The sequence below is a fragment of the Crotalus tigris genome, unplaced genomic scaffold (genome assembly GCF_016545835.1).
Source record: "Crotalus tigris isolate CLP2741 ecotype Arizona unplaced genomic scaffold, ASM1654583v1 scf7180000017872.366306, whole genome shotgun sequence".
Classification (NCBI taxonomy): Eukaryota; Metazoa; Chordata; class Lepidosauria; order Squamata; family Viperidae; genus Crotalus; species Crotalus tigris.
The window spans coordinates 217,501-232,500 of record NW_024096691.1 but is presented as its reverse complement, the minus strand read 5'-3'; the positions used below and the strand labels follow the sequence as shown (position 1 = coordinate 232,500).

The 15,000-nt window shown below is 38.1% G+C and overlaps 1 protein-coding gene and 1 long non-coding RNA gene across 3 annotated transcripts in view; both read left to right on the top strand.

Moving 5' to 3' along the window:
- The window catches only part of LOC120308150, an 8,277-nt gene extending 2,931 nt beyond the window's left edge, over positions 1 to 5,346 (top strand). Inside the window, exons 3-4 of the long non-coding RNA XR_005556761.1 lie at positions 2,171 to 2,382; positions 4,392 to 5,346. This is a non-coding gene — a long non-coding RNA (uncharacterized LOC120308150). The remainder of the gene's footprint in view (positions 1 to 2,170; positions 2,383 to 4,391) is intronic.
- Positions 5,347 to 5,652: 306 nt separating this feature from the next.
- The window catches only part of UNC93A (unc-93 homolog A), a 35,040-nt gene continuing 25,692 nt past the window's right edge, over positions 5,653 to 15,000 (top strand). The window contains exon 1 of one of the 2 annotated variants that reach the window (XR_005556760.1): positions 5,653 to 6,571. Coding sequence is in view for 1 of the 2 variants with exons in the window: in XM_039343786.1 (XP_039199720.1) it covers positions 6,211 to 6,571 (361 nt within the window). In the remaining variant the exon portion in view is untranslated. The remainder of the gene's footprint in view (positions 6,572 to 15,000) is intronic. The other variant, XM_039343786.1, reaches the window with a different exon arrangement.

Here is a 15,000-nt window from a genome sequence, read left to right as displayed (position 1 = left end):
TAAGGCCTAATTTGTGCAAACGGGTGCCTGAGTGGTTGTAAATTTTATTACCATATTCAATTACTTAGCGGAAATATTTCCCATCAGTTCTGTAGAGGAAAATAAAAGCACCCTTCTGTCATCTTTCCATTGGAGGCAAAGACAGTTTTGGAAAATGGGGGGGGGAGGGTGAGAAGAGAGGAAAGTGATGGAGTAATGGAAAGCACGATGAAAAAAAAAAGATATAAGTGGCTAGAGGGTAATAAAAAATAAAAATACTACAGGAAATAGGAAAGCCAGAATCTTGCCACTTCTTCAATATTTTCCATATTCTCTGACTGGAATAGTCCTAAAATGAGCTTTCACAAACATTTGCTCTGCCGTTTGGCCCAAAGGAAAGAGCCAGATGTAATTTGTATTCTGTATAAATCCTAGAGAGCCAATTTGGTCTGGTAGTTAAGGCCTCAGACTAAAAAATGGGAGATCATGAATTCTAGTTCTTAAGCACAAAGCCAGCTGGATGACCTTCAGCCAGTCACTTTCTCTCAGCTCTGGAAAGGAGGCAATGACAAACCAGTTCTGAAATCTCGCCAAACAAACTGTAGAGACCTGTCCAGAAAAGATTGACTTGAAGACAGCAAATAATAAAGCTGATCATGAAAAATTTACCATAAGGCATGAGAAATATAGAATAACGCAGACTACTACATTTTTGGAGAAGCCCCGGCATTGACTGCCATCTTTTGACTGCATTTTTGCTTGAAAAATTAAAACTAGTAGTCATTGTTTGAAAATGGAGGTTGTCATTGTCATGTCACCAATTAAAAAGGTCATTTCTCTTATTTGCCCTTCAAAAATTCTAGAATAGGCAAAGTGCTATTTTAGGTGGAAAAGTAATTTTTTCCTCATTCTCATACAAAAGCTTCAAGCATCTTATGTATTCATTTCCTCTTCATAGTTATCCATTAACATCTTAGTCTTAGGTCTTGTGAGATAAAGTTTTCCAGTTTTCCATTATTATAGTTTGAAAATAAGAATTCCTTAAGGGTTTTAAGTGAGCAAAACCCAATAGTTTTAAAAGATAATTCATATTGACAGAAGCAGAGTTCAGGAGTCTCGGCTGATGAAATCAAGTCTAACACGAAGTCTGTGGATGAAGGTGTAATTTTCAATAAATAACTTTCCGGTATGTGCTCTGAATGTATGCAGAGCATCTATATTCATGATTCTCCCACAACTATTCAGGGAAGCCAATTCTTCCCACAAAGATTTCCTCTTTCCCCGACTTCTCTGGAAGTCCCAGACATTCCTTTTCATATTTATTAGATCAGCATTTTTGTTGCAAAAACAAAGGGCCATTGTTCTGTCTAAATTTTTTTTTGCAACAACGTTAGTTAGGTCTTAGTGTGTAATCAATTAGTGATGCCTGTTCATTCTGGTATTATTTTGAACTAAACAGTAGCCCAGAATCGCATATTAATTAGAAAATTAGAACCAAACTAGATATTTGCAGCATTTACACCTAAGTCTTGGTAATGAAATCATTTGTCTGATTTAATTCAGCCACATCCCAGTCACATTATTCTTGGTTTTTTCCCCAGTTTAATCAAGTGAGGAATTTCTATATCAATTCACCTCATGGAAAATGAAATAAAATGAAAATAATCACCACCACCACCAAAAAGGTGTAAAATTATATTTTTCTCATTAATTTATCAGATGGATTTATTAATGATTTTAAGCAGTGCAGTTTATACATTTTTATTTAACTGTAGTATTATAAACAGTGCTCTATTTTCTTCAGAATTATTACACTCAGTACTCCCTAGAGTCCTTCCAGAAGTGACAATAGATTTGCATTTTCCATGTGTGGAGAGAAAAAAATATTCTGTACAAGTAGTATAATCATAAAAATAATCATAAATGTATTTGATTCATTTCACCTAACATTAAATTTTGATTAAAATAGCTTTGTTCTTTAACCATCCACTTCTTTTCCTGACTGTTTTCCCAGCCAGAAGATCTTTGATCCCTGCTCTCCCCCTAAGCTGGCAGAACATACCTCTACAACTGCAAGGAAAATAAAATCAAGTTTGTAAGCAGGGAACTGAATTACACATGGGCTCCAGCAGAGAAGGGATGAAAACTAGTTGGGCTCTTATGTTGATTCAGTGATCTGTCTTCTTTCCAGGTATACTCGTGGAGCAAAAGAAGAGGTGCTCCTTCAGACAAGGAGATGTTTCCGGTTCTGAGGAGTGGAAAACAACCTGGATACGATTCATAAGATACATGGATAACATTGTCAGGCACAAAGGATCAAGATTAAGTTGCAATTCTAAAAGGATTTATTGCTCAAGCCTATACACAAAAATCTACTCAACCAAAGTTCAATACCAAATAAGGGTAAATGAAATTCAAGAGGGGGTTGGACTTAGACCATTTGTGGCAATTTAACAATTCTAAGCTGATGACATGTTTAACTCCACCTCCTGGCTCTACCTTTTCTTCTCCTACAGTACAAACATGGACAGAGGAGAGTAAGAGATGGGCTAATTTATTCCCATAGAGCAGGGGTAGGCAACCCAAAACACTCAAAGAGCCACTTGGACCGGTTTCCCACCAAAAACAAAACACCTGGAGCCGCAAAACCCTTTTGATATCTAAAATGAAGATAACACTGCATATATCCTTTTTTACCTTTATTATAGGTGTGTGTGTGTGTATGTGTGTTTATGTGTGTGTGTGTGTATGTATATGTATATGTACACATTAAAAATGAAAGTAAAAATATGACTCTTGGGAATATCCATACTATTAAAACAATGATCACCAAGAGAATGCTTTAAGAGAATAAAATTACGTACACACACAGGTAAAAAAAGGATATATGCAGTGTTATCTTCATTTTAGATGTCAAAAGGGTCTCTCTCTCTCTCTCTCTCTGTCTCTCTCTCTCCCTCCCTCTCTATCTGCCCTTGGTCTGCCACTCCTCTTCCCCACTCTCTTTCTCTCTCTCTTTCCTCTCTCTCTCTCTCTCTCTCTCTCTCTCTCCCTCCCTCTCTCTCTCTCTCTTTCTCTCTCTCTCTTTCTCCCCCCCCTCCTATCTGCTGCTCACCTGGCAAGCTTCAAGCTGTTGTCCAACAAGCTCAGGGGTAGGCAACCTCGTCTCTTTTATGACTCATGGACTTCAACTCCCAGAATTCCTGAGTCAGCCTAGCTGGGCTAACTAGCTGTCTCCTGCCCTTACTGCTTCCTGCAGAGACACAGCAAAGGGAGGAGCTCCACCCAGTAAGCTTTTCAGCTCCTCGGAGAACACTGTGAGTGCACTCTCTTTTACACATACACACACACACACAAAACACACACACACACAGAGAGAGAGAGAGAGAGAGAGAGAGAGAGAGAGAGAGAGAGAGAGAGAGAGAGAGGCAGGGAAGCGCAATTGCCTCTCTCTGTCTCTTTCTCTCTCTGCAAAGGCAGAGGAGGCTGGGAGCCACAGGGGAAGGCTCAAAGAGCTGCATCTGGCTCCGGAGCCGCAGGTTGCCGACCTGTGCCATAGAGTTTCTGTAAGGTTTGCTCATGCAGAACGTTCTCCATTGCCCAAATCTTTTTGCTTTCACATTTGCAAGGAGGATACCTTACCCAGAGAGGCAATATCCCGGTGATTCTGGGCATAAAGAAACAACAGTGCATGTGCTCCTCCAGTGCCTACAGAGACATTCATCTGCCTAAATACCCAGGATGCACAGGACAATTTTATACCTCCCTGTTGCTTGTAGACACTAATCTCACTATAACAACAATGTTGCCAATGTCAGCAGTGATTAAAATCTGTCAGATGATGACTCTGCCTCAAACCAGCCTTAATGAATATTTAACTTGTCAGCTGATAATACATTAGTTAGCCATATACTAACCTATATTTTTTTTCTATTTAATTAATGTTTTTAATCTACTTTTATAGATTTTTAGAAGATTTTTGTATGTGTTTGTGTGTGTATATGTGTATGTACATGAATATATACTTATTTGGCTTTTAAAATTACTAATTGTTTGTATTTTATTTGCGTTATGCTGGTATATGACTGTAATGAAGATTTCATTGATTGACAATGACAAGAAAGTAAAGCTTGAATGGGGAGTTCCATCTGTTTTAGGATACTAGAATGCTACAGAAATAAATGTGTTTACTTGTTCATTAGACTGTAGGGCAGTCACAGAAGTGATAACCAATCAGAACTTGTTCTTCCAGACCAAGAGATGAGTTGGTCAATGTTTGTGCCAGTCGGCATGGGGATCTTATTCTCATCCCCTTGGGTTTGTGCCAAGCCTCCCCATTTCCTCATCTGTAGAAAGTCTGTTTTAGAAAGACGATAAGCACCTAACTGCTTATATTGCTATCATTTTCTCAGGATCTAGTCCATCGTGACAAGCCACCATGGTCATGAGCTGGGAGATGGTGCTAGTCTGGCATCCCACTAGTAGCTGCCTGGAGAGCCCAGTGCAACCCACAACTCAGACTCTCCTTCCTTTGTAGCAGTCTTCACTGCCTGCAAACCCCATTTCTCACCTTCAGACTAGAACAGGGAGAACAGGATCAGGCACAATGGTAAGTTTGCAGCAACAATGTCAAAGAAATCATTGGCAAGGTGTCACCTTGAGTTGCTCTGAGAGAGATCAGCAGTATCTAAATTTGATAAACAAACAAATAAATAAAAACAAATTTCACTCTATATCCATATCTGGAAATGGACAGTTTTCTGTATGTGTATTGTTCCTACTGGATAAAATAAATACACTTGCATGTCTTGTACTATTGCATTACGTTGTATTTATTCTACACAGATTATATACAGTTGTCTGTATAATCACCCATTGATTTGACTTAGGAGAGTGAAAAATAAAAATACTTATTTACTAAAAATGTATATATATGAAATTAATGTAAAGTATGTAAATTAATTATTTACTATGAGCCAAAAAAAGAATTATGGACTGGCTGTCACTTCTCTTCCTGACTAAAACTTTAATCCAATGAGCTATATATTCTATTCAAAGCTATCTATCACTGATCTTTAGATCTTTCAGTGTAAACAAACCAGTGTAGGATTTCTTATCACAGCCTATGTGTGAGATCTGCCTTAACAAGGGACACAGACATGTAGACTTCTTAGGCAGGGTCAGTGGTGGGATTCAGCCAGTTCGCACCTCTTTGGCAGAACCAGTAGTTAATTTTTTGTTGCCCAAGCCCAGAATGGACTTCCGGAAGTGGCATCCACACAGAGAACCAGTTGTTCACATATTTGAATCCTACCACTGGGCAGGGGAATGTCTTCAATTAATCTGGAACATTTATTCATTTATTTATTTATTTTAACACATTTTATTGGTTTTTTTAAATTCTTAAGAAAAAGTACTCAGGACCCACCGTGGTGGTTGGGTGGTCCAACATTCAAAAGTAAAAACATATATAAACAACTCAACTCAATACATTTCACTATCCCCTCTCTATTTCCCTCGATTAACATAATACATTTAAATATTCCATTTCTATTTTAAATTTCTATTATTACTAAACCTGTTTTATAACTTTATCAGTTTACAATTACCATAGTTTAAGTTTAAAACAACAAATTATCAATTCTAATTCTTAATCTCTCCCATTCCTCATTTTATCACCAATCTCATTTATTTCTTCTTCCACTACACAATAGATATAATCTGGAACATTTATAATACTATCAGCTGACTTAGTTAACATGTCTGATTCTGAACAGGGGTCAGAATAAATTGGAAGGCTGAAATTATAACTATCCAAATGTAATATGATTTAGCTAGTGCCACTGAGCCAAGCCTGATTCCTGGTGATCTGTAAAACAATAAAGCAAATGTGGTTGATGTTTCTTTTTCTTTGCTGTTGATGAACATGTTCAGTGTTGCCTATGATAGATATACATATATAATAGTGAGTCTGAATACACCACCATTATTAATTTAGATATCACCATCAACTATAAAATACATGCTAATAACCTATTGTACTTTTACATTTTTGTTTCCCATTGATTGTAGCTCAGGGGTGTCAAACTCGCCACATCACGTGATGTGTTGTGACGTATCGCGACTTTTTCCTCATTGCTGGGCTGGGGTGGGCGCGGTTTCAGCAAGATGCAATTTGACTCCCCTGCTGTAGCCAATGTTAATTCTCAGATTTAAACAAATTGAGGACTGATGATCACCTGGCATCCACTGCTTAACAGGGATCTCAGTGTAGCAATTCCTTGTGAATGTAGTACAGAACTCATCCTTATATCCCACTATCTTTTGTACAAAGATGCCTTCCTACCATCTTTAGAGAGCATGTCATTAAATCACCTTTATCTCATCCCTAACCTACCTCTGAGAATGCTTAAAATTGCATTTAGCTATTCCACTTTTAAAGTTTGCTTCTTTTCCCAACACAGACCTATCACAGGAACAATCTGCAATGTGGTCTCTATGACATGGTCAGGGGCTGGGATGTGCTCACTGGGATTCTTCTCTTCCAATCTTTGGGCACTTCCCAACAGAGTTATTTGGTTTTTACTTCCTGGTGAGTTCTCATGTTTCAGCTTACGCCCAAAATGTTCAACCTGTTAACCAAGTTAATTTTTTAGGCACAGGTTTAGTGCTTCTCTAGAAAAGTGCTAAATTTATTCCCATTAGTACTGCTTCCCTTCTGATAATGTGAATATATTCTTAGCTCAACTGGAGCACATATTCTTGAATGTGCTGGCCCAAAACTGTAATGGGAGAAGATAATTTTCAGGCAAAAAGCACCATGCCTTTAGTTTATTCAGAAGCATAGGAACTAGCAGTAGCATTCACTAAAAGATAAATATTCTTTCCCATCTTACAAATTCCACAATTAATGATAGCCCAAAGAACTTATTGGCTGCTATCATTCTGCAAAGCAAAGGAAGTTGGGTTACAATATGTGGTACCTGTCTAGGTGAGGGCTAATGATATAAGATTTGTTTTATGGAATGTAAGCATTGGGGGGGGGGAATATTCATTTTATCTGTCAAGATGTTCCTGCCTCAAAGCATTCCTCTTTTTAGATAACATGACAGAAAGAGCCAAGGTCAGAAGGATTTTGTCAAAAATGAACAGCAGCTTCAAGAAAGCCCAGATTCATTTCAGACTGGAATAAGAGAAACATTTTGTAACTTCCCCCTCCCTGCTTCAGTTTCAAAATGGTTTTCTCGATTAAAATTCATCCTAAAACATTGATAGTTGTTCTTCATGGGAAAAAGATTCTTTAGGGCAGTGTTTCTCAACCTTGACAATTTTAAGGCATGTGGACTTCAACTCCCAGAATTCCACAGCCAGCATTGCTGGCTGTGGAATTCTGGGAGTTGAAGTCCACATGCCTTAAAATTGTCAAGGTTGAGAAACACTGCTTTAGGGGAAAAAAGCGTATTAGCAACCTCTGAATGATGGATAGACTCCTTCAATCACAGCCATCCATTCCTGTGCCAGTGCCAGGATTGGCAAAAGTTTTCCCGCTGATTGGCGAGGGAGAACAAAACAGCCATAAGAATCAAAAATTCATTATGCTTATCTCACACTGGATACGAGTAACCAGGATGGTATTGTTTGGTGGTGACTTGAAAGAAGCATAATAGAAGCAAATTATTATCAGAGCTGCATGCTTAAAAAAAATACCTGAAAGACATATAGCACTATCGGCAGTAGATCGTTTCTTTATACACATATGTAACTGTAAACAGCAGATATGAGTATGGCATCTTCCTAGCATTGGGGATTGGAAGGCAGCAGCAGATGGTCATGTAGGCACCATTTTGGATGAATTCAAAGAAGGGTAGATAACAATTTAATTCAGCGACCGGAAAGGGTCCTCAAGGGAGACTCAACTCAATTAGACAAAATTATGCAAATAGGAGAAAAGAAAAGAAAGGTTTGGTTTTCTCTTTTAAATGGAAAAAAATTCTGATCGTAGTCTCAGTGGGCCATTTTTCATTTGGCCCTCAGATGTTAGGAAGACATTATTCTCATATCTGCTGTTTACAGTTACATATGTTTGTAAAGAAATAATCTACTGCCGATAGTGCTATATGTCTTTGATGTGTTTTTTTTAAGCATGCAGTTCTTATAATAGCTTCCTCAAGAAGTTCATAAGACCTGCCTGGAAAGAAAAAAATATTTTAGAGCAGTGCTAGCATACCATGAACAACAAAACTATAAACTGACATTTATTTATTTACTTATTTATTCATTGAATTTATTTGTGACCCATCAACAAAATGAGATCAATAAAGAAGGGGAGAAGGAATAAATATAGTGACTGATTATGTACTGCATGTCCTCATTTTTAGCTTCAGGGAACCAGAATCATCTTTGGATTAAAACATCCAGATAACAGAAGGTAATTTTCTAATCTGTTCTAAACCTGGTTTCTCAGTTCAAAATTCACTTTAATTAACCTCTACCTTTATCTTCTGGAGCTGACGCCAAGGCCATTCTCACCAGGGAATGCTGGACTGTAAGGCAAATTCTAGACCAGTGTGTCAGCAACTTTAAGCTGTGTAGACTTCAACTCCGAGAATTTCCCAGGCAAGATATTGAAGTCCACACAGCTGGAGAAACACTGCTCTAGAGCAGGGGTCTTCAAACTTGGCAACTTTAAGACTTGTGGACTTCAACTCCCAGAATTCCTCAGCCAGCCAGGACTGGCTGAAGAATTCTGGGAGTTGAAGTCCACAAGTCTTAAAGCTGCCAAGTCTGAAGACCCCTACTCTAGACGATGTTCATCCCTCTTACAGATCTGCCCTTGGCTGAGAAAACATAGCAGCTGAAATCTATACCTGTTCAGGACAGGAAGCAGGAAAGAAAGGCATGGGTCAATCAGAACCTCTTCTTGCTCACACAAAGATTTCAAAAGTGTCAGAAATTATCCCCCATGACTCTGGAGGAAACAAATGAAAGAGCTAAGCTAACTATGAAGCAGATTAGGCTGAATATCTTCCTCTCCTCCTCCACAGCAGCCAGATCTTGCTTAGCTTTATTTAGTGTAGGGAAACCAGCCAAGAGGAGTTAGGATTGTGATAGTTCAAGGCAAGCAACGGTATCTCTGCAGCATGCTTTCAAGCATTTAAATTTTTGTGGTTTTATCTTGATGAGCTGCTAGCTGGCTGTGTATGGATGTCCCCCTCTCCCCCACACACACACATGCACACATATTCCCTTTTGGCTTGTCATGGGTCAGCCCTTTGTAGCAGCTGGAGGGAAAAACAGCAAAAACAACATACTCTTGGCCAGCGGCCCGAAAACACAGCTGCACAGTTTGTTGTGCTGTTGAAATGGCAGAACTCTTGTTTGTCTCCATTCGTGTAATTTGTTTGTTTTTTTAAAAAGCTGTCCTAACTGTCAAAGAGCAGAAGGGTGGCAGGGCTGACCACTGCTTTGCAGACTTATGCTTCAATGACACCTGGTGGCTAGCCTTATAGAATTTCTTTTTTTGTGTGTGGTAAATTTATTAATTATTATAATTGCAACAGTAAATAATACAAATTGAAAAAAAGAATAGTAAAAAGAAAGAGCAGAAAGTGCAAAAAAGAAAGAAAAAGGGGGAAAATAGAAAGAAAAATAGAAAAGAAAGAAAAAATAATATAGAAAAGAAAAAAAGACATAGTAAAGAAGTAACTGCTCAACTTCATCACAAGTATAAACAATTTTAGTAACTTCTCTTAAAATACAAATACAATATCTTCTTCCTATATCCCAACTCTCTCATAATCCATTGTCATCTCAGTCCTGATATCAGCAAAAGTCTATAGGGGTTATCAGAAATAGCAATATATCTCTTTTAATACTGATCAAATAAAACAGCTTTATATTTCTTATTTTTACTTTTAACATCTTATTCTTTAGCCCCGTCAAATAATGTCATTGAACTTGATTTTTTTTTCTTTTCACCTTTCATTTAACAAAACTCATTTGTTGAATCCAATATAGGAAGGTTATCTAGGTCACTCTTTTGGTATATTGCTTGTACCTCCCTTTTAATTATTAAAACATAAGCCAGTTTCTCTTATAAAATCAGTCTCACTTGTTAGGTACAATGTGCTCCTCTTTCATAGCATCTTTTAGATAGCATCTTTCAGATACAGTATATCTATAGAACAGACACTCGTACAATTGACTTTTCAGTCCGTCGTTCAATATATCCTACAGTAAAATATTTTGCTTTATTCTGTAATTGTAAATTGAATTTAAATGTTTTTCTCCTTGAATTGTAATCTTTACAATCTCCCTCTAATTCCCTCTAGTCTAGTGCCTAATTTTTAAAATCTTATGTTTCAAAATAAAACCATTTCTCATAGGAAGGATTCTTTATAATTAATTCCAAAATCTTATTTCAAATGTATTTAGACCCTTAGTCCAATCAAACCTTCCAGCTGCTTATTATACAGAGAGAGATAGAGAGGAGGGGAGGGAGAGAGGGAAGGGGAGAGACAGAGGGGGGGGAAAATATGTGAATTTAATGTCCTTTCAAAGGCACCAATCACAGTCTGAGCAAGACACCTCTTCCTATATCTCACAGAGCTCTAAACCAACCCTTCCCAGCCTGAGCTCTAATAAGGAGCAGCTATCTGAAGCACTTGTGGGTGATCTCAAGTCCTCTCCTTGTCCTATTCATCAACTCTTCATTCTGTATGATGTTGGGCTTCTCTTTTTGTTCAATCTAAGCAACAGGGGCTTATCTTTAAAGCCATTACTTTTACTTAGATGAACTATTGTTTCAGACTTTCTGGACTAAATTCTATTTCTAACATCAAGATCATGACTGGATAGGCCTTATCTGATTAGATTGCTAATGGGGTATCTTGCTACCATAGATATTTTTCACAATGAACCTAAATTGATCATAAATTGATCCAATTCTGGCTATATCATATTGTAGCGGTACTATATTGCACAAGAAAATGGAAATTTATTGGAAAAGGAGTGTGCCAAGTTTGTTTCCCAAAATAAGGGAGCAGCAAAACCAACTCATCCACATCTAGCTCATTCTTTGCCTGAACTTGTACAAAAGCTCACAGGTGCTTGGCTTAGAGAATAGGTTGAATAGATTCTAAAAATTATTACTGAGACATAAATCATGTTAAAATCTGTGAAAATTATTCTGATTAGTTGTGTTTAGAAATAGCAATAGCACTTAGATTTAGATACTGCTTCACATTGCTTTACAGCCCTCTCTAAGTGGTTTACAGAATCAACATACTGCCCCCAGCAATCTGGGTCCTCATTTTACTGACCTCGGAAGGATGGAAGGCTGAGTCAATCTTGAGCCAGTCAGGATCGAACTGCTCGTAGTCAGCAGAATTAGCCTACAATACTGCATTCTAACCACTGTGCCACCCATTACTGCAATGTTGTTACTGTTCAAAATGTGGCATGGGTGATGCTTATTCTAAATTTGCAAAGGACTAAACAACAGGAGGTTATACAATTGTGGTATGATATAGCAATAGTTATTGACCCAATGGTTGCATAAGGAAATTTCAAAATAGACTGTCTTCTGCCATGTGAGGCATTCTTGCACTGTGAGCCCAACATATCCATGTTGCAATCCACTACGCTTTGTTTGTTTGTTCAATGGCTGTAAATTCAATGGTCGTAAATATTCATGACTGCCTGCTACCCCAGGAGCCACAAACTCTATGCTTTAAAGCCATTCAGAGTTTATACACAGTAGCTTGCCCTCCCAGGTTCAGTGGAGGTGTGGTTTTCTCCTTGGTGGCTCCTTATTAGGGTATTGCTTTCTGGTTGTTTGTTTGCTGTTAATCATTGTTTATCTGGGTGTTGACTAATGAAGAGGACATGAGATTATTTCATCAAGTGAGATTATTTTATTAAGTCTTCTGACAGGCCTTTATGGATATGCTTTGCTAGTCTTCTGCTTCTCCTACCTAGTGGCTGTTACAGTCCTTAAATTGTATGTTGTACTGCAGATGACTCCTATTTCTTCTTCTTGGGCTACTGGCTCTGTTGGTTTCGTTGAGATGTTTTGGAGGGTTTAAATTGGTTTCTGTGCTACATGATGCTGTGTGGTTGTAATAATCTGTTGGTTCTTTCTGAGATGATTTTGATGTATGGCAGTGTTATCCTTTTCATAGCTTGTATTGGTTGTGCTACAGTCAGTTAAATGGTCGAGCATTTTTTTGATAAAGTTGCATGGATATCTATTGTGTTGGAATATGTTGTATAAGTGTTGTATAAGTGTTTCTTTTTTTTCTGGTATTCCAGGTTGCTGCAGTGTGTTTGTGCTTGTCTGAATGTTTCTATACAGTTCCTCTTGTGGGAGGTTGAATTGTCACTTTGGTAATGGAGCACTAGCTAGTATGGGTTGTTTTTCAGTAGACTTGTGTTTCTTATTTGCCATTGTTTTCTCTACTGATGAGGATATCCAGAAGAGTAGTTGTTGCTTTCTCCCTACTTTGTCAATTTTATTCCTTTGAAGATATTGTTGATTGTCTCGTGTTGTTCTTTTTTTTTATTAAGACAAAAGTGTCATTTACATATCAGATCCATATGTTTGGTTTCATGTGTGGGAGTGCTATAGTTTTTTACACTACATTAGGATGTCTCCTATGAATCCTGAGAATGGCATTCCCATAGGTGTGCCTCTGATTTATTGGTATATTTGTCCATCAAAGTGAATATGAGAAAGAGGTTGATGTGGTTTATGATTCTAGGTATTTCAGTTTCAAGTCATGTATGCTATGTAGCACTGATGCAATGGATTCTTTTCCTAATTCACAATCTATAGACATGAATGGTGCTGTGACATCAGATAAAACTATAATTTCATCTTCCTCTATTTTTAGGGCTTTGGCTTTCTGGAATCACTGTGGTGGGGTATTTACTCTCCTCTGTGAGGTGTCCAAGCTTTTTTTGTGAGGTCTTTGACTACATTATAAATTAGGGTCTCTCAGAATGGTACAATTGGACAAAGAGGTATGTTGGACTTGTGCATTTCTGGGTATCAATAGAAATGTGGGAGAATGAGTCCACTGTTTTTCATTTGTCAGAGTTCTTCTCTTGTAATTTGATCTTTATTTTTGTTAGATTATTGAGGGTCTTTTTGATCTAGTTGTCCAGTTTCTGTATTTATTATGGAGCTGCCTATAACTTTGTATCAGTATCAGGTTAATAAAGAGATGTTAAACACACTGAACGTGAGATATTTCATGGAATATCTGCTGAAAGAAGAGGATGGATGTCTCCTCAATTATCAAACATCAAGGGAGCTCTTTGCTGGTAGATGCAGCAATAGTTTCCATATATTTGGTGGGAGGCAGCTCTCCCACCAGAATGGAATGGTTACAAATTCTTGTTCTAATACAGGTGGTCCTTGACATGCGGCCATAACTGAGCCCAAAGTTTCTGTTACTAAGCAAGGAACTTCTTAAATGAGTTTTGTCCATTTTATGACTTTTTTGCCAGCTTTTAATTGAATTGCTACAGCTGTTAAGTGAATCATGCAATCATTAAGCGAATCCAGCTTCCCCCATTGACTTTGCTTGTTGGAAGTTTACTGGAAAAGTTACACTGGTGATCTCATGATCCCAAGACCGTGTGACTGTCAAAACAAGAACATCCAATGTTAGTTGGCCTATCTCAGGGGTAGGCAATCTTGGCTCTTTTATGGCTGGCTCAGGAATTCTGGGAGTTGAAGTCCACGAGTCATAAAAGAGCCAAGATTGCCTACCTGTGGATTTTGTCACCTGTTTATAGAGTGTTCTTATAGATGAACTGCTTTGTGTTAAATTTTTATTTCTTGTCCATACACACTCTGGCACAAGTTGCTGTTGTTGTTGTTGTTTAAAAGAAAAGGAGTCATTAATGCGCTTCTGGATTTAATGCTTATAGGCATTAATGTGGCTTCATGCAATTCTATTTAAGAAAAATGCTGCTTTTATTTTAAAAGAAAATTGCTCTCAATGGCAGCCATTTTAAGAAATGGCATAATTAACTGCACTTTTAAAGTACAATTTCTGCATTGCTTTTTTTTTTCAAGTAAATTGCAGTTGGGGGGGGGCAGGAGAGGGATCTTTTATATACCTTGTGGTTGGGTTTACTCAACATGCTAGCCCCAAATCAACATGTTATTGTTAGGAATATGTGAATTTCACTCTGTGGTCTGGTTTACACATATTGTCCTGCCCTAAATAATGATTAAGAAACCAAAGTTGTAAGACAAAAATAATATAAGCATGATGTCATAGCAAGAATGTGTGGATTGGGGAGGGGATGGCAAAACTTCTACAGCCCATTTGTGGGACAATTGTCATAGCGTGGTTTGCAGAGCCATTTTTTGCTCAAACCTGCTGAGTCAGTTGGAGAGGAGACTCAGTAACCTTGCTGATGCATTCCCTTCCTCCTGGAACCAGGTGACTTGGGCAGTCACTTCTGGCATGTTTCGGTTCACTATCATTAAATATGAAATTAAGATGAGGATGGTGAAAGACAGAGGTGCATTGCAACACACTTTTTGTTCCTGCTTAAAGGCTTATTGCAGGAACAGTATGGTGTGTCAAGTCAAGAGAGACTAACTAACGTATAATAAAAAGTTCTCTATTTGGGGGGGGGGGGAACTGGTGTTCAAATAGAATAAGAAGACAGACTTTAAATAGCATAAAACTACCAGTCTCAGAAGATTCTGTCTTGATTCTGAAAAAGCAGCTCAGGGGTCCAACACCACTCTTGGACAATAGTCATCAGACTTGCAGTGGGTGAGGTGGAAACATGACTTCAAAGGTTACCTGACTGAATACGTTAGAAGAGGAGATTGCCTAGGTGCAGTGTCGGTGAGAAGCAAGCAGAGGAGGATTCAGCAACGGAAATAGTTTTAGCAGCTTGTGTCTCCAGTGACTTCCCTCTGCTGTGATCAGTCAGAGCTCTAAGAATGCCTGTGGGTGTCTACTATTGCCATCAAAGCCATTTTGCAGTTGC